A 23,522-nucleotide genomic window follows, 5' to 3' on the forward strand; every position below is an offset into this window, starting at 1 on the left:
AGAATTGATGCTTTTGAACTATGGTGCTGGAGGAGACTCTTGAGAGTCCCATGGACTGCAAGATCAAACCTCTCCATTCTGAAGGAAATCAGCCCTGAGTGCTCACTGGAAGGACAGATCCTGAAGCTGAGGCTCCAATACTTTGGCCACCTCATGAGAAGAGAAGATTCCCTGGAAAAGACCCTGATGTTGGGAAAGATGGAGGGCACAAGAAGGGGACGAAAGAGGACGAGATGGTTGGACAGTGTTCTTGAAGCTACCAGCATGAGTTTGACCAAGCTGCGGGAGGCAGTGGAAGATAGGAGTGCCTGGCGTGCTCTGGTCCAGGGGGTCACGAAGAGTCGGACACGACTAAACAACAACAAAGGAAAAGGCTGGGGAGGAAGCAGTCTGGGGAAAGGGCAGCTTGCACAGAATAGCCTGATCTCAGTCACAACACAGAGAGAAACCTAGAATCCTAACAGGTACCTTGTTTGTTGACTCCAACACACCCAAACCCCTGGGAATGCTAGGACAGAGCACTCTACACAGGTAAGGGGGAACACAAGCCTTATAGGATAACCACCGCAACCCCCTCTCCTATATTCCCCCAAGCCCATCCCTGTGTTACATGTGAATGCGGTGAAAGTGTGCTGCCTAATCCATCTCTCTCCCCAAAGCAGCGAACAGTGTCCTCTGAACAGTGGGAAGGCACATCCGTTGCCTCATGCAGGCAAACCCTCCTCCACCTCAGCTTTTTTCTTCTTTGGCGATCACTCGTAGCTGAGTAAGATTGTCTTCCATGAACGCAGTCTTAACAGTGAGTCCATAAGTGACCAAGGAGGCAAATTCTGGATCCACACGTCCTTCCACAGTGGGGACATAGGTTTCCATAGGTTCCATAGGACATAGGTTCATGGTGAGGGTTTGCCAAGCATGCCTTCCTCTTAGCACGTTTCTCCCTTTCATTCGGAGTTTGAGCGTTTTCAAAGTCCACGACACCTTTGGTAAAGGCTGTTCTCCAACTGGAGCGCTCGCGGGCCAGTGTTTCCCAATTGTCAGTGTTTATACATTTCTTAAGATTTGCCTTGAGAGTCTTTAAATCTCTTTTGTTGACCACCAGCATTACACTTTCCATTTTTAAGTTTGGAGTAGAGCAGTTGCTTTGGAAGACGTGGCTTATACCAGATATAGTGAACATGTGCATGTGTCAAGAAAATATTGGGGGAAATGGTTTCAGATTACTGTACTGTAATAAAGAAAACTGATTATCTCCATGTGTATTAAGCTTTATTGCATACATGTATTTTTTTAAAAAAATAATGGTTCCCAGTTGTAGCGACAAAATCACATGCTTCTATTTTCAAGTTGTGGGTAGCTTCCAAAGCTTACTAGCAGAAATTGACATGAACTGGAGCTTGCATTTTCTGACATCAAGGACATGGGCTTGTTTGCGCAGCACAGCCATTCGTTAGAGAAGACCAAGCCTACCACTAAAGATCTGCAAATGCTAGAATGGTTGTAGCATAGGAACAAAATGAAATAACAAACAGAAATAAAGTACAGATGGCCTGAACAAAGCACTCCAGCAGGATTTATTAGTTGGTACAGCTAGGTCTAGTTTTGCTCCCCTCCTGTGCCAATCAAGGCCAAAAGAATGCTTATTTTACCATTGATCACGTGCAGCTGAAATACAACCTTAAAGATGAACGAGACAGAACAAAATATGTACAAATCAGTTGCAGAAATATGAACTCAAAGCAGTTTAGTTAACTCGGCGATCTTCTCTTCTCTTCCAGATGTCGTCTTTTCCACTATACTTGCCAGAAGTTCATGGTATTTATCCAAGCCAACCCTCAAGCTAAGGCAAATCTCCTTTTGGGGTCAGGGTGGGGGAGAGATAGGTAGAGTTACTTGTTACGAGTGAGGAAAAAACATGCTGGACAAACCTATAGGTGTCAATATCCCTCTGCTATAATCTATATAGCTCAGAATACTTCTGACATGTGCTAAGCTCATCAGAGCTGCACAAAACTGGACCTCTGTCTTCAAAGCATTACATATAATGGTATCATCTGCAGCCTCATCTCATCTCTGCCACATCCATTCGAGGACTTTATATGACTTATCACATGATGCATAGTGAAGCTCTATAAATGACAGCCGGTGTTTTGTTGCTGGCCATTATGGAATTCTGGGACGCGGGTGGCGCTGTGGTCTAAACCACTAAGCCTAGGGCTTGCCGATTGGAAGGTCGGCGGTTCGAATCTACACGACAGGGTGAGCTCCCATTGCGTGGTCCCAGCTCCTGTCAACCTAGCAGTTTGAAAGCACGCCAGCGCAAGTAGATAACTAGGTACCACTCCAGCAGGAAGGTAAACGGCGTTTCCGTGCGCTGCTCTGGTTTCGCCAGAAGCGGCTTAGTCATGCTGGCCACATGACCCGGAAAAACTGAGGGCAAATGTTGGCTCCCTTGGCCAGTAAATGAGATGAGCACTGCAACCCCAGAGTTGTTCGCGACTGGACTTAACTGTCAGGGGTCCTTTACCTTCACCTTTATTATGGAATTCTATACAAACTGCACCACACTTTCTGAGCTGGGTCCTAGTGCTTCAATGATATTTCCCAAAATTTTAAGCGCATAACTCGGTCATTTTTCTTGGCAAAGGCTTTACCAGCATACCCACCATTTTACCATCTTGGATTAGTAATAATAATAATAATAATAATAATAATAATAATAATTTATTATTTATACCCCGCCCATCTGGGCGGCTTCCAACAAAATATTAAAATACAACAATGCATCAAACATTAAAAGCTTCCCTAAACAGGGCTGCCTTCAGATGTCTGGTAGTTTTTATTTTCCTTTGACATCTGGTCGGAAGGCATTCCACAGGGCGGGTGCCACTACCAAGAAGGCCCTCTGCCTGGTTCCCTGTAACTTTACAGGCAATGAGAACATGTTTTATATTGGGAACCTAAATATGTTCAGGGCCATTGGCATGTGTGTTGTGTGTGTAGGAGGATGTGTTGATTTCAAGCAGAAAGAAACCTCTATAAAAATGTTCCACGGGTTCCTCTCTGGGTCCACGCACGTTAAGTACTAGTGTGTCCCTCTTCTCACCAGCAGAAGCCCCATCAGCATGACCTACATTGGCTCCCAGTACGTTTCCAAGCACAATTCAAAGTGTTGGTGCTGACCTTTAAAGCCCTAAACGGCCTCGGCCCAGTATATCTGAAGGAGCGTCTCCACCCCCATCGTTCTGCCCGGACACTGAGGTCCAGCTCCAAGGGCCTTCTGGCGGTTCCCTCACTGCGAGAAGCCAAGTTACAGGGAACCAGGCAGAGGGCCTTCTCGGTAGTGGCACCCGCCCTGTGGAACGCCCTCCCACCAGATGTCAAAGAGAACAACAACTACCAAACTTTTAGAAGACATCTGAAGGCAGCCCTGTTTAGGGAAGCTTTTAATGTTTGATGTATTATAGTATTTTAATATTTTTTTGGAAGCCGCCCCGAGTGGCTGGGGAGGCCCAGCCAGATGGGCGGGGTATAAATAATAAAATTATTATTATTATTATTATTATTATTATTATTATTGTTATTGTTATTATTATTACCCACTTGGCTTCTGTGAAGTTTGACCTATTCCACTTATGCATGTGTCGGAGTCATGTCTAATCTTTGCACTCACCTGAGCTTTCAACTTCTCTTTCTCCGCATTGTAATTTAGCTGCCGAATAGCACTTTTGAGCTGCTTGATTTCTGCATGAGTTGCTGTTAACTTCTCACAGACAGCTCCTCTCTTCTCCTGAAATTTGTTGCAGTACCTAGAAAATAATTAACTAGTTATTGTAGCACTAATCGCAAATAAAACCACATAGATAAAAATTGTACTAGCAGCAAATGTCAGTTCACATACTGGCGATTCACTACATCTGGGGGTTTTTTCATGCTTTATCTTGAAATAAGACAAAAGCAGAACTGGGTTTCTCTACTTGTGAATGTTTAGCCCAGTTTCCCAGACTTGGTTCTCCAGCTGTTTTGGGACTACAATTCCCATTATTCCTAGTTGTATTAGGTAGTAATGATGGGAGTTGTAGTCCAAAAACAGCTGGAGCAGTTTCTCAAGTTTGGGGAACCCTGGTCTAGATTAATATTACTCTATTCACACAAAAATACCGTGGAATGAGGATTTTAGAATATGAATCATATAGCTGAGTTTACTAACGATGTCAATTGTTTCTGAAGTTTTGAAAATAACTTTGGGAGAAGTTTTGCTTGAATTCAGTTCTATTGGCATGGCAATAGAGCTACCTTGTTTTTTTATCATAGCTATCTTTTTAAAAAAGCTCCTTTTTCCAAAGGAGAGTTCTAAGGATTATTCTTGCTTCTCCTATTCCGTCCCTCCATGAGCTCTCCCTGTCACTACTGCCCAAATTTACCAATTACAGTGGTACCTCAGGTTACATACGCTTCAGGTTACATACGCTTCAGGTTACAGACTCCGCTAACTGAGAAATAATGCTTCAGGATGAGAACAGAAATCGTGCTCCAGCAGCGCGGCAGCAGCAGGAGGCCCCATTAGTTAAAGTGGTGCTTCAGGTTAAGAACAGTTTCAGGTTAAGAACGGACCTCCGGAACGAATTAAGTATTTAACCAGAGGTGCCACTGTACATAGGTCCGGTCGTGACCGACTCTGGGGTTGCGGCGCTCATCTCGCTCTATAGGCCAAGGGAGCCGGCGTACAGCTTCCGGGTCATGTGGCTAGCATGACTAAGCCGATTCTGGCGAACCAGAGCAGCGCACGGAAATGCCGTTTACCTTCCCGCCAGAGCGGTACCTATTTATCTACTTGTACTTTGACATGCTTTCGAACTGCTAGGTTGACAGGAGCAGGGACTGAGCAAAGGGAGTTCACCCCGTCGCAGGGATTCGAACCGCCGACCTGCTGATCGGCAAGTCCTAGGCTCTGTGGTTTAACCCACAGTGCCACCCACGTCCCACAGACTTTTGCTTATTTACTCAAAGACCTGCTGCTCACCTTGAGCCTCCAATCCCCTTTCTGCCCTGAGGGCTGAGATGGAGAAATAAGAATGGGCCTTGCATTCTAAGTAACTCAGGAGCTAAACTGCGTCAAAGTCCCAATTCCTTGGAGGGGATTGGAACTGTGATGCGGCAAGTGTTGCCATATGAATCTGCTGCAGCAGTAAGAAGAAACAAACCAACGAACAAGAGATGTGTTGCATCTCTTTCGGAAACAAGCACAAAAATTCCCCACAGGTCTCGAGATTCTTGATAACCAGAAGAGGCAGAAAATTATGAAAGATTCATGAAAGGCAAATGGACTTTCGAGGGAGCCTTTGTGGCTTTTTTACAAGAGAATGAAAGAAAGAAGCCTTAAATGAGGACTGTGCTCAAAGTCAACTTGCATTGCGACAAACCACCTGCCAGAAGCAAAACTGTCTTCACGAAGTAGCAGAACCCCTTCCCAAAGGGTGTCATAAACATGTATGCTTTGGTCAGAATGCAAATTTCGAAACTGTATGATGATGTTTTAAGATACCAAGCAAAATAAGAACAGAAATATTAACTCATTCTTACTGAGTTATTGCTTGCTTGCGCTGTTCGATATCCTCACATGTCTTTTTAAGTTTGATTTCAGCAGTGGTGAGTTTCTCCCGTTTCACAGTCACTAGTCTCCTCAAGGTTATTTCCTCCATCTTGGCATTCTTTAATTCACTTTTGTTGCTCTCTATCTGGTCCTCTAGGGTTCGGATCTGATATGCAAAAAATACAAACAGCGGTTATATAGAGTCACTTCACAGTATTGTTGAGCTACTGAGTTATGTTTGGAATTTGTTTGTTTTTTTAGAAAAGAGCGTACCTGTCCCCACTCACATCCGATTGGCTAAGATATAAGCCAAGCTATTTATGGTCAAATCAGCAAATAGGTCAGTTCATTGCACAGAAATGTTTCTTGTCTTGCTGGGGGTAAGAGGGGAATAATTCTCCCCCAGTTTAGACATTAACCCAAGCTAAACTGACTTTGGTGGAGAGCCACAATAGAAATGTTAGTTCCCAATTACATTAACATTTCTTATTCTCAGGCAGAGGAAAAATGCCTCTATAGTAATAAGCTTAGCTAAAGTAGACGTTCTGATCATAGAACAGTAGAGTTGGAAGGGGACTCAAGGGTCATTTAGACCAACCCCCTGCAATGCAGGAATCTCAACTAAACCATCCAAGAAAGATGGCTGTCCAACCTCTGCTTTAAAACCTGCAAGGAAGGAGTCCACAACCTCCTCAGACCGTTCCACTGTTGAATAGCTCTTATTGTCATGAAGTTCTCCCTGAGGTTTAGTTGGACTCTTCTTCCTTGTAACTTGAACCCATTAGTTCTGGTCCTACCCTCTGGAGCAGGGGAAAACAAGCCTTTTCCATCTTCCATGTGACAGCCTTGAGATATTTGAAGATGGCTATCATATCTCCTATTATGCAAGGCTGTACATACCCAATTCCCTCAACCGTCACTCAAAAGCCTGGATTTCCAGAGCCTTGATCATCTTCGTCTTTCCTTTCCACATGCTCCAGCTTGTCAATATCCTTCTTAAATTGTGATGCCCAGAACTGGACACAGTACTCTAGGTGTGGTCTGATCAAGGAAGAACAGAGTGGAATTTGCTCCTCTCGATCTGGACGCTATACTTCTGTTGATGTAGCCTGTAACAACGTCAGCCTTTTTTGCTGCTACATCACATTGTTGACTCATGTTAAGCTTGTGGTCTAAGACCCCTAGATCCTTTTCACATGTACTACTCCCCTGTCTTACATTTGTGCATCTGGTTCTTCCTGCCTAACTATAGAAGCTTTATCCCTATTGAAATTCATTTTGCTAGTTTGGGCCTAGTTCTCCAGTCTGTTAAGGTCTTCTGCGGCATTAGCTACCCCTCCTAGTTTGGTGTCATCTGCAAATTTGATGAGGGCCCCATGTGCATAATTCCTTTGTCCAAGTCGTTTATAAAGACGTTGTACAACAACAGGCCCAGGACAGAATCCGAAGCACCCCATTTGTCACAGGGTGATGAGGGACCATTATGGGCTGGACCAGTATGCAGATGATACCCAGCTCAACCTCTCATTTGAATTGGAACCAGGCACACAGGCAATGTGAGTTTCTGGATGCGGTTGGAGGAGGAATGGCGTTCAATGGATTGAGGTTGAATCCCGACATAATACTAGAATTCTGGGGGCATTAATTAAACTGAATGTTGAAAGATTCAAGAAAGTCAAAAGGAAGTACTTTTTCACACCGCTTCATAAAAACTACATTTGCTCTCACAGTATGTAGTGATGGCCACTAACTTGGGTGGCTTTAAAAGACAAAATCAAAGAGGACAAGACTATCAATGGCTACTAGCTACAATGACCAAGTTCTACCTCCAGTCTCAAAGGCATCCGAATAAGGCAAAGGTAAAGGACCCCTGGACACTTAAGCCCAGTCAAAGGCGACTATGGGGTTGCGGCATTCATCTTGCTTTTAGGCCGAGAGAGCCGGCGTTTGTCCGCAGACAGCTTTCCGGATCATATGGCCAGCATGACCAAACCGCTTCTGGCGCAACGGCACATCGTGACGGAAACCAGAGCATACAGAAACGCCGTTTACCTTCCCGACACAGTGGTACCTATTTATCTACTTGCACTGGCATGCTTTCGAATTGCTAGGTTTGCAGGAGCTGGGACAGAGCAACGGGAGCTCACCCCGTTGCGGGGATTCGAATTGCTGACCTCCTGATCGGCAAGCAACCTGCAATCTACATCTGAATACCAGAGAAGCGCAAGAGGGGAGAGCGCTGCTGCACTCTGGTTCTGCTTGAGAACATTTCATAAGCACAGGGTTGGCCACTGTGAGAAGGTTGCCGGCCCAGCAGGTTCTCCTTATTTCCTTATGTCAGAAATATATGGCTGTGTGCTGCAAAGATTGCCCTAAGTCCACAGCCCCTTTTTGACTTTGCCCTTCCTCTGCACACACACAGGGACTGCCACATGATGGGTCTTATTTTTCTCATTTCCCCATCCAGTCCTCCATCTTGGTACCAGGAACCTACCAGGAATTAACCTCAGAGTTGTGCTAATACCAAAAAAATAGATTTAGCAACAGTTCCATAGCTAAAATGTAAGGGAGAGAAATTTGGAATACATACCTCTGCAACTATATTTGACAGTTTAGCCACATTGGCTACTTGGGTTTCCATTTTTTTCTGGTACAACTGGATCTCCTGCTGGCACGGTGGTAAGATTTCTACCAGGTCTCTGTAACTTTCATACTTCTTAATCACTTCTTGCTTTATAATTTTTTTGAAAAATTGAGCAGAATTTTAGCATCCCATGCACTTTGTATAGCAACATTTTTCAGAAAACCTACCATACCTGGCCACTTTCAAGAACTTAGCAAAATTTTCTGAAGGATTTGTATGCATTTATTATTTATTTAATAAAATTTATATATAAAAGGGAAAAGAATATAATGAAATTAGCAAACGCCATTAAAAGATTCAAAAAATTAAAAGAGCAATAAGCTATCAAAACACATCAGCATTCTAGATATTCTAGGTAGATATTCTATTATACTTTTTCTGAAGGGTGCAGAAAAAGCATTCAATTCCTCCTCTGATGCAATCATACAGATAAGCAATCATAAGGCAGAAAAGGAAGATTTTCTGCATGTGAAGCACACAACAAGCAAGAGGAAAGTTGTTTTTGCTCACTTGTCCAGCAGGTTTAATTGCTGCTGATATATAAAATACAAAGGGGGAAAAGATGGCTCACCTTGTCTTTCTTGAGTTTTTGCAGTGTCTGCTGGAGTTGTTCTTTACGAGTAGCCAGCTCCTCTGGATCATCTGCGATTTTGGACTTTAGTTGTTTTTGTTCTTCTTTTAGATTACATAGGGTTAGTTTTTGCTCATTCTAATTAACAAAGAATATAAATATTCTTAATGTTACCACAGGTTTAAATTAGATATTGAACAACTGTTTTGAAGCACATCTTTTACTGGACTGAAGTTAGTGACAAATAGACTTTTTTTTGCTTTCAAAACAAAACAAAGCCATTTCACTTGATTAAAGTAGTCAAGGCTTTCATTTCCGTGCACAGCACAAGGAGTGCAACATGCAGCCATTTCTGAATTTCCAAACTTTGGAACCTGTTCTACAAAGAGCAGCATGCAGGTAATTCTGCCTTAAAGTAGAGGAGACACTATTCAACACTATAAAGAATTGTAAACAGCTGAATAGAGTTTACCAACGTAAACAAACTAATAAAAGGTATTGGCATTGCAGTGTCCATGATCACATGCTAGTTTAAAATATAACCTCCTAGATTAAAAAGGCTGCTGCTATAAATCAGGCACAAAACTACATGTGAACCTGGGTCACTCAGAAGAACGAAAGTAGAAACCAAAACCATGAGATATTTCAGGACTTGTGGAATGTTGAGAGCATATTGTGTAGAGAAGAAATATGTGGCTTAATGCCAAACACAGAAATTCCTCTTTGCTGCTACGCTTTGTCTGGGGGGTGAGCCATGCTACTGCCCTATCACAATAAACACACAACTGGCTGTACTTTTGAATAAATAAAGTATACTATTCATTGTATCAAATTGTAAGTTTCAACGGAAGTCTCAAAGTTCAACGAAAAAAGTAGACGACCCAGTGGATCAGTTCATTCTCTAACAAAGAATTTCTATCTGTGCTTTTCTTATAAGGACGCACTTTAATTCTTGATTCATCCACAAAAATTTCTAGATGAAGAAAAGGTAAATGATGTGGGCTTGATGGATTATTGGACTCCAGGAACAGACATGTGGAATAGACACTTATACATGTATGGACCTTATGCATGAACTGATTAGAGAATGAACTGATCCACTGGGTCTTCTGCTTTTTTCATTGAACTTTATGAGACTTCCGTTGAAATTAACAATTTGATACAATGAATAGTATACTTTATTTATTCAAAAGTACAGCCAATTACGTCTTGTCTGTTTATTGAGTATGTTTCACGTAACCATAGGTTTGTTGTTTTTACTGCTCTATCACAAGCATCACATGAATATTTTTTTGGGGGGGGGGGAATGAAAATTTGTAAATGCTTAGGACAGAATTTACTCCATTTTCCAGCAAATTTGTTGTCGTAAGTTGCTGATGGCAACCAATAACAAAAACCTCTCAAATGAAAATTTCAGTGACAGGCATTTCTTAAGACTGTTTTGAAACTAAGGATTCCCATATCAAATATAGCTATTGGAGATCAATATATGCTGGTATTTCTTCGAGACTACCATTCCAGCTCCCCACTCAGCTCCACTTACCAGCTTCTGTGCTTTTTCTGCAACTTCTGTTTTCTTCTGGGAGATCTCTTCTTGCAAAATAGCCTAGTATGAAAGAACAATCACTTTTGCTAGTCAAGAAATGAAATTTGAAGGGGCTCATTCTGAACTCTAGAAGAACCTAGACTTTTACCTCACATGTCGGCCAGATTATAGAGGCATTTTGTAGAAAGCTAGGGGAATAACATACCCACAGGACCATAGATGAAATAATGGCAGTAGATAGATGCCCAATGCAAGTAAGCTCGTCTCTTTCTCTCTCTCATATTGCTCCTGCACAGGGCTTTCCTAAGCCCCCACTCAAATGAGAGAGATGCCAGCATGTTTCTATAGCTGGCTCTAGTAATTCAGAATTATCCCTGGAATCAGTTATCTTTTATTTTCTTGCTCTTATCTACAGCAGCCCAGCATGCTGCAGCAGCACAGCGGAAAAGAAGCAAGGTTTTTTCAAACATATTTTATTAATAAAAAAAAAAGTGAAGAGATTTTTCCATATTTGAACCATTTTATGTTCCCATCAAGGGACGTGGGTGGCGCTGTGGGTAAAACCTCAGTGCCTAGGACTTGCTGATCGTAAGGTCGGCGGTTCGAATCCCCGCGGCGGGGTGAACTCCTGTCGTTCGGTCCCAGCTCCTGCCCACCTAGCAGTTTGAAAGCACCCCTAAGTGCAAGTAGATAAATAGGTACCGCTTTATAGCGGGAAGGTAAACGGTGTTTCCGTGTGCTGCTCTGGTGCTGGCTCGCCAGAGCAGCTTCGTCACACTGGCCACGTGACCCGGAAGTGTCTCCGGACAGCGCTGGCCCCCAGCCTCTTAAGTGAGATGGGCGCACAACCCTAGAGTCGGACATGACTGGCCCGTACGGGCAGGGGTGCCTTTACCTTTACTTTATGTTCCCATCTCCTTTTTGGTTATTTTGGAGGTGGAAACCATTTTGCTGAGCCGCACCCCTAACAACGGCCATTTTGTGACTGGTGCTCATCATCTTAAAATTCCAAATGCACCCCCAAAAAGAGAGGCAACCACTCATGCCATTGACTTTAATGTTCTACAAATGGCAACAAGAAAAATTTAAAGGACAAGGTGTTCAACACTCTCCAGCAAAGACAAAAACTAAACAAAAACCACGAGTATTACTTAATAGCAAAGCAACTTTGGATTCCCAGCAGACTTCTGTAAGAAAGAACACACACCGTTTTCTGCCGATATTCATGGTTCAGTTTTTGCTCCAGCTCTTGAATATCCTGAGAGAGCTCCTTGAACTCTGCCTCTTGATCTGCAGGAACAGTACTGCACATACAGAAAAAGGGTATTTGTACTTGCCGTGTATGTTCACAAAGACCTACTTGTTTCCACTTAGTTCAAAAGCTCACTTTAATGCAATTGCCTTACAATCTTAGGGGTGGGATCCCACCAAAGGTTCTGCATGCAGCTGAGCTTTTCCATGCCCATTCCCTATACAGTGGTACCTCGGGTTAAGTACTTAATTCGTTCCGGAGGTCCGTACTTAACCTGAAACTGTACTTAACCTGAAGCACCACTTTAGCTAATGGGGCTTCCTGCTGCTGCCGCGCCGCCGGAGCACGATTTCTGTTCTCATCCTGAAGCAATCACCTTCTAAATCCGGCCCATGGACTGTCCGGGAATCAGCATGTTTTTACATGAGTAGAATGTGTCCTTTTATTTAAAATGCATCTCTGGGTTATTTGTGGGGCCTGCCTGGTGTTTTTACATGAGTAGAATGTGTCCTTTTATTTAAAATGCATCTCTGGGTTATTTGTGGGGCCTGCCTGGTGTTTTTACATGAGTAGAATGTGTGCTTTTATTTAAAATGCATCTCTGAGTTATTTGTGGGGCATAGGAATTCATTCATTCTTTTTTTCAAAATATAGTCTGGCCCCACACAAGGTTTGAGGGACAGTGGACCGCCCCCCTGCTGAAAAAGCTGGCTGACCCCTGCTTTAAAGTGAGGTATCCAAGCCTTAGTTGACTTACTCAAGTTTCTCCAACTTCAATGTTGCTTCCTGAATTGCTGTTTGAAGTCGTTGCTCTTTTTCCGCAGCTGATTTCTGCAAAAAGAGAACAGTTTACATTGCATGCAAACCAAAATGTACACTTGGGTCTACAAAACAGTTTGATCTTACAGGCCAGAGAACTGGGCCTATGCTTAGGTCCCACTGAAGCAGTGACTGTTTTTAGCCTATAGTACTGTACTTTATAGACTCAAGATTCCACTACTTTCTGAAGACAGTTGAATGTCATACAGAGTGATGACTGTCTGCAAGGTTCATTAACCTAGAGGCCTATCTTGCTGGGGGAGTCAAAACCATGAGTGGCTCTTCCTAACTCCCACAGTGGAAATAGGAGCACTTTCCAAAGAGGGAGAGTCGCTGCTGCTGCTACAAAAGTAAGGTGTTCCAGTCCCCAGAGCAGATTGGAAATCCAAACTTACCACACATTATTCCTTCACCCTAATGGTAAGAGGACTGATTGTCTGAAGGCAAGGCAGCTGGGGGAAAGATTTGTTCACTTTCTTACATTTATATACTGCCTTTCTTCCACCATGGGACCCAAGGTGGCCTGCAAGGAGTTCCCAGACATTCATGTACCCGGGCACCAACTGCATAGATGTTCAAGACCTGACATAGCTGTAGGCACTAACCAGCTTAGCAGACATGCCAACAATCCTACTGTTCAGGATTGGAAAGCTCTGAAGTGCTATTTGAAGGGGACTTTGCACTACAGGCTGAGGTTCACCAGTCAGAAGACTGGAGGTCTTGAAATCTTTGCAGATGCTAGTTTTGGAATTGACACCACGGATAGTACAAGCACTTCTGGAGTATGCTACATGTACAACCACTGTCTGTTTGACTGGTTGTGCAAAAAGCAGACGACAGTAAGCCTACGTTCCTGTGAAGCAGAGCTCAATGCCCTGCCATTTTCACTCATGGATTGTGAATGGTTGACGCAACTGTTTCAGGACATCAAGGTTTCTGTGAAATGTCCTATACAGGTGTATCAAGACAATAGATCCTGTTTGGCTTTGCTGAACTCAGAGTTGCAAGCAAATAACCAAATACTTGCAGATAAAGTCACATCGTGCAAGAGAGTATATTCAGAAAGGACTCATTCAGGTGTCCTACATGCCAGGAAATGAAATTCCTGCAGATCTGTTGTCTAAGCTTGTTGACAGAGAACAACTTAAGCTTTATGTACAGAGGTTACAATTGGGTTGAACCACAGGTACTACAGGTTACATGGAAAGGGGGAGCATGTTAGGATATAGTTCCGTTCCACCTTAAAAGGGTAGAGGCATGATGTTTGTGTGTCACATGCCTGTTTACTTCCAGCAGTCGCTGGGAACCTCCGTTTGTATATAGCTTTTGTGTTACTGCTGTTTTGACGGAGACGAAGGGAAGCAGACATGTTTTCCTATGCTGAATAAAATGCTGTACATTATGCTTGCATATCTCTCTGTCCGCCTCTTCTGCTGTGAGATGATTTACACACTCTGCTGACAGAGCGTGCACGGGTCTCTAATCGTATCTGAGGCTCGTGTCGCTGTTTGATGCTGTTCCAAGGGAGACCGGCTGCCGGCCGGTGGTTGGAGCCAGCTGGGGGCCTGCCTGATGCCCCCGTCTTCCCGGCAGTATCCCAACACCCAGACCCGCTTCACTTCAGCAAAGTGGCCCTTCAGCCCCATCAGACCACATCCTGGTAGGTATATTTAGCAGGAGCACACGGAGGAAGAAGTAAATGAAAGGCCCTGCAGTACGGTACCTCTAGGTACAAGAACTGGGAAGAAACTTCTGCTGCCAACTAGAGCTGGGGGGTGTCTGGTTTTCAACATCGCGATGCATCACCAGCCAAAGATTGTGGTCTGGCAATATGTTGCAATGTTGAAACAACGAGCTGCATTGGCCCCAGCTTGCGAGGTGCGGGGTGAAACTGCCTCAGTCCTCACCACGGAAGCCAAGGCACTTTTCACCCCAGCACCTCGCCACTGGAAGAACGCAGCTTGTTTGAAAGGCACGACTGGGGAGAGGGAGGGTTCCTGCCCCCCAGCTGAGCGAGCCCCGTGCCTCTCCAGCTTGCGTGTACATTGTACCCCCAGCGGTACATTGCAGGTGAAACCACCGCCGAGTCCCTCTGCTACCAGCAGCCCGATGTTGAAAGCAGCGCTGGTAGCAGAGGGACTCAGGAGCAGTGTCAGTTTCACCTGCAATATGCCGCCAGGTGAAGCTGCCATCAGTCTGCCCCTTATCAGTCTGCACCGATACATCGCCCAGGCCTACTACCAATTCTACTAAGCCCTGTCTCCAGTGACTGATGTGAGAACTCACATTGGATCTCCTCCTCCTGTTCTGAGAGAGAACCAACTGGTTAATCATCAGCCTGTGAAATTCAGATCCCCATATCCTTCCCTCACTGCCTTTTGGGTTTTGCCACACTTGTTAGTCTTTATATCTAGAGTCCTGTATCTTAACTAAAAGGTTGTTTAAAGGGAAATAATTTCATTAGGTGTGGGTTTTTCTCTTAGTTCTGGCAATAAATAGGTGGCATTCCAAAAGAACAAGAACCCCCCCCTGGCAATCCTATATCCCCCTTGGCTTTCTACCCCACAACCACCAAATCCCTAAACTTTGCCTCTGAAGTCCCCTTCTGCTGTCACCTATTACCCCTCCTATCTCTGTCGGAATCTTCTCCCCCCCCCCCGACCTGCCTTTCGTTGAAACCCATGCCTCCACCACCCACTATTTCTCATAGTTGCTGTTGAAAGGAAGATTTGAGGTGTTCTGTAGAACAAAGAGCTGGTAGGGAGTTAGGCAAACTAAAGGAAGTAGGATCAACTTCCTAAACTGGGATATTTTTATCTTGCCTCCTGCTGTCCCACTTTCTGCCAAACTGACCTTTATTCAAAAGAAACTGAAATACTGCATATATCCTATTGCCCACAGCTTCATTTTGACAGTACTAGTCTACAATTCTATGAAATGATACTATGGAGTGATCATTGTTTTGCGACATGTAAAGTCTAGAAACCCCAAACCCTGTAATTAATCTTACAAACGTGCTCTGGATTTCCAGGTAGACCTCACGACGCGAGTCACGGAAGAAAAGGAAGTTAATGAGGCCACTCAAAAAACGAGCTGTCCTCTTGGCTTCTGGAAGAGCAACATAAAAGGAAATGCTTTTGTAAGACATATGGGGCATACAATTTTTCAAATTCAAAAAGCCGCCTGAAGTTTAAACCCACAATAGATGGAATCTACCACATACAAATGATACATAGAAACTCTGGAAGCCATGAATATCGTGTGCAGGGTACAATCAAGGGAGTTAATCGTATAGTTTCAGAAAAGAGATCCCCTTTGAGCTGGCCACAGCATGTCTAATGGAATATTTTCAGGAACTGTACATGTAGTTCTGCTATTGTTTTTGCAGACTTTATCCTAATGCTGTTGTTGGAAACTGCAATAAGAACTGGAAAACTGAACTTTCACACAAAAATTCATCACAACTCCCGCCGCTCCCAGTATCCCAATTCAACAGCCTAAAATTGTGGGGGGTGGGTCAGTTTTAACTATTATCATGCAATCTTGCTAACCTACTGAAAATCACCCAGAGATCAACACTAGTAGATCCTGATCAATCTCTGCAATAAACAATATGGCTCTTTTTGCACTTAACTCCAAGCCAAAACCAGGGCTTTGCACAAATGCACAAGTTCCCAGAAATAAGAACGGCACCTAAGCATTCTGCCCCCTGCCCCATCTCCTGCTGCAGTGCTACTAGGGCTAAGCCACAGTTTGGCACAGTGTGTCTTCCAAACCTGGTTTCATAGTTTGCCCCCTCCAGACAAATCATGAATTGTAAACCAAGAACGAACCTTAATTACAGCTAAATTACTAACAAAATGTGCAAGCTAGTGACTCTTATGGGCTCATTTATGTATTAAATATCTATACTGCTTTTCATCTGAGGATCACAGGGTGGTTTGCAATATGAACACAAAAACACATAACACAGTAACTAACAAAACAATATTTACAGGGCTGTCGTAAAGATCCACCAGGAAAATGAATTAATTAAGACTTCAGTTTTTACGCTGGCTGGGTCGTAAGATGAGAGGAACATATTGGCATACATGGGGGGATGTATATATGCCGTACACGTACACAATTTCTAGAAGTGGGTTGCTATGGAAATTGGTATTATTGTTGGCAGACAGGTCGCCTTGGACGCTAAGGCATGTCTCTTATCCGTTTTTGATGATAAAATGTTAATGTAATAAAGTTCAGGACTTGTTTCCTCCTCCTGTAGCACGATGCGCCTTCCGCTTGGCTGCAATTCTACCCTGTGACGGCAACAATTGTAACCTGAAGACCGGACTGGCTCAAGGTTCCCCCCCCCCCCCCGTGATCTTTACAGCTTAACCAGCAATACGATAATCTTTATTGTCATTGTCCCATACTGAACGACGAAATTGAAAATCTACACCAGACATTCAGAAACCAACAAGTCTGCTATCCCAGCCTGGTTAGCCCTCTAAAAACTCTGATACCCCATAATTAAATACAATATACTCCCATAGAGACTACCTTACACTGCGTTTAAAACTAAAATCGCATTTGAATAGAAACTGTTTCTCAGGCAGCTAGTCCTAGTCTTTATAACCCTGTACCTTCTTCCAGAAGGCAAAAGCTGAAAGGGATCGTTTTTGGGGTGCACACTATCCTGCACTCATTTGAACCTGGGCCTCAGCAGTCCTAACAAACTGTAGGACAGGCAGTCGTGCAATAAAAATCCCTGACTGCACAACACATTCCCCCAGACGAACCCTTGCTGTGGGGAACACCGCGACTGCAAAACAGAATCCCATCCAAACTGCAACCCATGAGCCCTCGGTGGCAATTCCCTCAAGATCAAACCGAGAATTGTCCAAGACGCAACACATTAGAACACACAAGAGACATTAAAAGCTTACTTGGATTTAGAAGGTCAGCAATCTGGAAGTCGTTGACACGGCAGAGCGGGAAAAAGCGTTCCCTGTCAATTGTACAAAACATTAAGCATTTTTAAAATAGACTCTACATATACTTATAAACTTATTATTAGGGCAAACGATTAGAACCTGACAGATCTTTTCATGGGGTTACTCCCTAGTAAACATGTTTAGGATTGCAGATTTTATCTTAGCGCTCTGCTCTGAATCCGAATTAAACTTTGTTGTTGGTTTTTAAATAAAGATATCTAGCGGAAACATGTGCTTAACTCTATGAAACACCGTGCATGTGACACAACACTTTGAAAAAGCTGTGGTGCAAAGCCCGGCTGAGTAGAACTTTGAACTCAGCTTGCAAATTTAGCAGAACAAGATCAGCCATTACACAAGATTTATGTATTTGAGAAAATGTATGCCCTGCTCTTCCCTCACTATTACAATGCCCAGTGTAGCTTCAAGAAAATTTAAAATTACAAAAATGAGTCATGAAAACAGTGCAATAAAAGCAAGAGGTGGGCACAACAGATTAAAAACACACTGAGGACGAAGGATCATTAAGCTATTAAAAACTCAACAGCCACAGCCTGCTGGAACAAAGAAAAAAATTTTTTAAGCATCAGGAGGGGCTAGATAGATCTCCTGAACTAGGCAGCTCCATAACCCAGGCACAGCCACAATATCTATACCTGAACTCACAACACCTGCAACACATTTAATGTCTTACTAGAATAAAAGATGAACACAATGAAAAAAATTGAATCAAACCATACAAAATACATTCGCAGATCCATTTCAAAGGATAAAAATTAGTTTACAGAATGTGATTTCAGCATACTCACATGTTAGTAAAGAGATTCGCTATTGGCAGGAAGCCATCAAAAATCTGGGGATATGGAGTTTCAAAGGACACTGGCATCTAGGAATCAGTAAACAGAATCAGTAAAGAGATGCAATTTCTTTACTTAATTCTTCAGACAAATCTGAAAAATTTCTTTTCGTAGTATTATTATCTGCTAACCCCCTCCAGGGGTAACACAGCATTTCCGGCTCAGTGCCTTTACTGCCACCATCTGCCATACCACTGTGGGTCTTGCTTCCGGTGACCAACAGGAGACAAATTCCCCTCTCCTGGTGGCTGCTGGAATTCAGAATTCCTGCCTGTGATTTGTCCAATCATGTGCAGACAGAGCATGTGGGCCTGAGGCTGATTCTCAGGAGTCTTTAGGACTCCCAGCATTTAAAAGCCAGAATGGCCTTCGCTCAAGACCTATATTCATGGTTTACAATGTTCTGTTTTTCAATTGCCTTGTTACCTTTATGGACTTTGCTGCGGTCATTACTGTCACCGTATTTGGGTCCAGGCAGGAATTTCTCCCATCAGACAAATTGGGTTTTGCCTTCCTTACAGCCATCGTCACAACACTGGAAGATATGGCATTTGGGTTGGTTCCTAGTTGTTGGCAAAGGGGGAACTGGGAGCCTCTGCTTCCCCCTCTGGGGTGGTGTGGTATCCCATTAAAGGAATCCCAGGGAAGGGGCTTCTGTCCATAAGCCCAGGCAGGGGCTGAGGGCCACAGCACTACACAACGCAGCAAGACTGTGGGGGTTGCATCCATTTGATGTATGCCATGGGTCAATTCTTGATTCAGCCTTGACCCCTCGTATCCCTCCAGCCCACCTGCTGGATGGTGACTGACCCAGTGCCATGCCAAACTCACTGACATTTGCAATCAATAAAGTTGTGGACCAATTTTAACCCATAAAATGTAGCCTGTGGTTTTGGTCTACTGAGATGTCCTGATGTTCATGGCACCAAGGCGCACAAAACTAAGCCGCTTCTGGCAAAACCAGAGCAGCGCACGGAAACGTCGTTTACCTTCCCACCGGAGCAGTACCTATTTATCTACTTGCACTTTGATGTGCTTTCAAACTGATAGGTTGGCAAGAGCTGGGAGCTCACCCCGTCGCAGGGATTTGAACTGCCAACCTTCCAATCGGCAAGCCCTAGGCTCAGTGGTTTAGACCACAGCGCAACCCGTGTCTGCTATAACTCTGCATAAATACACAAGAGCTTCAAATTAGCATTATCTCCTGCGTTATGAAAATGACTGACTGTTCTGAGTGGGGAAGCCATGTTTGCTGTAATAGGCTAAGAATGTTGAAGACTCCTTAAGGCCTAATGTTATTTCTTGCAGCCTAAGCCAAACAACGGCTGCACTCACACACCACAGAAAGCCCTAGTGTGGATCCCAATAAACAATGATCCCTGGTTTGGGTGCAACACTATGTCACAGATTGTGGCTTGCTTTTCCTCCAACGTGAAAAAGAAGAGGCTAAATGGGCATAATTTGCTTGTGAGTGCTGAACAATGATTTATAGTTTACCACGACTGGCAAATATAGCAAATAAATTTGTTGTTTTTTAAGGTGCCCCAAACTCTCCACTAAAAATAACTACGGTTCCATTATACTCTGGATTCATTGCACTTTCCCCCCATGTCTTGTTTATATACTTACCATATAAAAGTGTTCCAGGCGGATTCCATACACAACTTGCAAGGCTCTCATAAAGATCATCTGCAGCACTTCAGGCTAAGAAGAGGCGAAATTTTATTTGCCATGGGAAACCAGACTAAGTTTAGATTTTATTTATTTCACTTTCCACTGCCAGAGGCAATTTTTTAAACAAATGCATATATTAATAATAGTATGTTTCTGCACAATAGCAACATTTGAATGCCACACTAAACCATGGGGAATGAGCTACAGGAAGCCTCAGGTTCACACTTCACCCTCATGACCAGTACAAAAATAGAACATAAGAAATTATAAAAACAGCCACAGATCTTAACTACGGCTAGTTGGAAGTCAGCTTGGTAATCCACAGTCTGACGCTGGTTGGTTTTCAAGTAGCAAGTATTAACATTAACCAGTTTGTTGGTCCAGATGATGCAACAAGCTATGGTTAAACAAACACAGAACAAAATGCTTCGAAACTCCTCCCTGAAGCGTGGGAAGCGGGTTTGTGGGTGCCAGTCCAATACTTGCTGCATCTCATTGATATTACACTAGCCATATGGAAGATGGAGCAAGCTTATTTTTTTCCTAATACAGAGGCTAGAACACAAAGAGATTCAAGTAACAAGAAAGGAGATTCCAACTAAACATCAGGGAGGTCTTTCAGAAAATAAGAGCTATTCAACATAGGAATGGACTCTTTAAGAAGTTGCTTAACTTCTTCCTTGGAGGCTCTTAAGCAGAGGGTGGGTGGCCACCTGCCACGGCTGCTTTAGTTGAGATTCCTGCATTGCAGGGGGTTGGACAAAGATGACTCTCGCGGTCAGTTCCAACTCTACAATTCTACAATTCCACCCCCTGAGCTGGGTCTGTTTTGCCATACAGTCATATGCTACGCTACCATAGCGCTGAGTTAAAGCGACATATTTACATGCAAACAGCTACTTTGGCTAAATTCACTCATTCTGGCTCTGTACACAGGGAAAAATCAAATGCATATTTTACCCACCACAGTGCTGCACTTTGATTCTGTGCCATAAATCCACTCTCTTACAGCACTTACCTTGACGTTTGGAAATAAGTCACCCTTGGAGAAGGTTTTGGCCTCGTTTGCTGTGAGCAAGCAGCTGCGGATGTGCGTGATGATGTCATTCTCACTGTACCTTGGAAAGGTGCAGTTATCCATTTTGTAAGGCGGTCTGCCCTAAAAAGAAAAAGTCAAGTACAACTTTTAAACCACTGCCAGGTGGGGAGGTGGGAGGAATCAACGACCAGCTTCTGCAGTCCCTGCCCAAATTCTCTCACCAACCTTTGTGAAATGTATGCGTGCAAAGGGGTTGATACCGAACAGGTGATTGCTTATTTTTAATTTCAGGGGTTCTTGGAAGTGGGAGCTATTGGGGGGGGCGGTTAAAGGTTCCCCTCCCGCCTGCTTATTTCGCCCATGTTGTGTGTTTCTTTACTTTTCTTTTCTTGAATTTTTATGCTGCGATGTTAGGACCGAGAGCTGCCTGTGAATTTAACTAATACAGTGGTACCTCAGGTTAAGTACTTAATTCGTTCCGGAGGTCCGTACTTAACCTGAAACTGTTCTTAATCTGAAGCACCACTTGTTTAGATAAGGCTGGGCAACAAAAACAAAAACAAGGCAACCTCATTTAGCAGTGTCATGGAATTGTGTTTAAATGTTAGCGTATGGTTCTGCTTCATAGCAGCACTTTAACACGATTAAACACTTAATAAAGAAAAAGAAAAGTTTCACTGGAATAATAATAATAATAAACCTTGTTCAACAAAAAGCAAAAAAACAAGGTAGCGTCATTTAAGCAGTGCAGTGGAATTGTGTTTAAATGTTATCCTATGGTTCTGCTTCATAGCAGCACTGTAACACCATTAAACACCTAAAAAAGAAAAGTTCCACCGGAATAATAATAATAAACCTTGTTCAACAAAAAGAAAAAGCAAGGTAGTGTCATTTAAGCAGTGCAGTGGAATTGTGTTTAAATGTTAGCCTATGGTTCTGCTTCATAGCAGCACTGTAACACCATTAAACACTTAAAAAAGAAAAAAAGAGCTTCACTGGAATAATAAGAAGCAAAATAAAAAAATAATATTAATATTAATAATAAAAAAACCAATATAACAACAACAACAACAGCAGCAGCAGCAGCAGCAGCAATAAACTATGTTCGCGGTGGGGAGCTATAACAATAACAATAATACTACTACTACTAATAATAATAATCCATATTTTGGGGGGAGGGGGGCTCTTTCTGGCTCCTGCCGAAAAACATTCCTACCCGGAGGCCTATGAAGTCGCCGTTTTATCCTCGCCTGTCTGTTTGCCGCAACCGAGCAGCGGAAGTTCCTCTCTCGGGAAGCGCGGCCTCCTCGGCGCTGAAGCCTCCCTTCTTCAAGCCCGGACGAGCCAACGCCTCCTCTTCGGCGGTTTGAATTTGGCGGGTAACGCCTCGCGCACGCGCGCACAAACACCAGCCCGGCGTCTCGGATGACGTCACGCCCAATCAGCGGCCCGGCTCGCGTCGTTCCGCTCCTTCCCTCGCTCGCGCGTGCGTGCGTTTGCGTCTTGCCCTTGACGTCACGCCCAATCGGCTGCCGAGAAGCCTTTTGTTTTCAAGCTTACCTTCTCTCCTCCCCGCCCCCCCCTCTCCGCTATTCGGTCCTTGAAGGTAACACGTGTCAGGATTTCTGTTGATCGCCCTCAGATTCACTTTTTTATAAAAAAAACCACGTTACAAAGAGTGGGAGTTACGAGAAAAAGGGGGGAAAGGAGGTGGGGAAATTTCTCCGCTCTTTATTTTCCTGACGGAGCTGTGTTCATTCTACTCAGCTGCCAGGAGGGTTTTCCTCTCTTGCCTCTGGTGTCATGGCGGCGGAAATTTACGCAGTAGAGTGACGAAAAGGTCAAAGGGGAGAGAGCAGTGCTCTGAACACTGAATTCCCTTCCTGTTTTCATTTATTTTATCTTCCACCTCGCGGGGAACAACAACAACAACATAAATTAATAATAATTTTATTATTTATACTCTGCTGAGCAACCTTGGGAGCTTACAACACATAAATTGTAAAACATTAGACATTAAAAATTTCCTCATACAGGGTTGCCTTCTGATGTCTTCTGTAAGTCAGATAGGGGAGTAATAATAACAATAAAAATAAAATTTTATTTATATCCCGCCTTCCCCAGCCGAAGCCAGGCTCATAGCAGCTAACAACAGTAAAATAATACAACATTCTAAAATCATTTCATTACAAAATCTGTTCAAATCAAATTAATGGCAACTATTGGGCTAGAGTTCTGTGAGGATTGCCAAAGGCTGTGCCCTGGCCAAAGGCCTGGTGGAATAGCTCTGTCTTGCAGGCGCTGTGGAAAGATGTCAACTCCCACAGGGCCCTAGTCTCTTGTGATCTCTGATTTTTACAGTGGTGCCCCGCAAGACGAATGCCTCGCAAGACGAAAAACCCGCTAGATGAAAGGGTTTTCCGTTTTTCGATGCGCTTCGCAAGACGAATTACCCTATGGGTTTGCTTTGCAAGACGAAAAGGTCTTGCGAGTCTTGCGATTTTTTTCGCTCCCCCCCCCCTTCTGCTAAGCCGCTAATAGCCTTTTA

General features: G+C 43.7%; 1 protein-coding gene across 1 annotated transcript; it reads right to left on the reverse strand.

The window, feature by feature from the left end:
* Positions 1 to 1,247: 1,247 nt before the first annotated feature.
* NUF2 (NUF2 component of NDC80 kinetochore complex) lies at positions 1,248 to 22,357 on the reverse strand. The gene is made up of 14 exons (XM_081012258.1): positions 22,191 to 22,357; positions 20,954 to 21,094; positions 19,891 to 19,965; positions 18,214 to 18,290; positions 17,357 to 17,418; positions 15,436 to 15,533; positions 12,364 to 12,437; positions 11,562 to 11,658; positions 10,352 to 10,414; positions 8,809 to 8,946; positions 8,184 to 8,324; positions 5,584 to 5,759; positions 3,674 to 3,809; positions 1,248 to 1,854 (listed from the first exon to the last, which is right to left on the reverse strand). The coding sequence occupies exons 2-14, from the start codon at positions 21,074 to 21,076 to the stop codon at positions 1,735 to 1,737; spliced, it is 1,380 nt and encodes a 459-aa protein (XP_080868384.1). The 5' UTR covers positions 21,077 to 21,094; positions 22,191 to 22,357; the 3' UTR covers positions 1,248 to 1,734.
* Between the last annotated feature and the right edge of the window lie 1,165 nt (positions 22,358 to 23,522).

The sequence above is a fragment of the Podarcis pityusensis genome (genome assembly GCF_964106645.2).
Source record: "Podarcis pityusensis genome assembly, chromosome: 6".
Lineage (NCBI taxonomy): Eukaryota > Metazoa > Chordata > Lepidosauria > Squamata > Lacertidae > Podarcis > Podarcis pityusensis.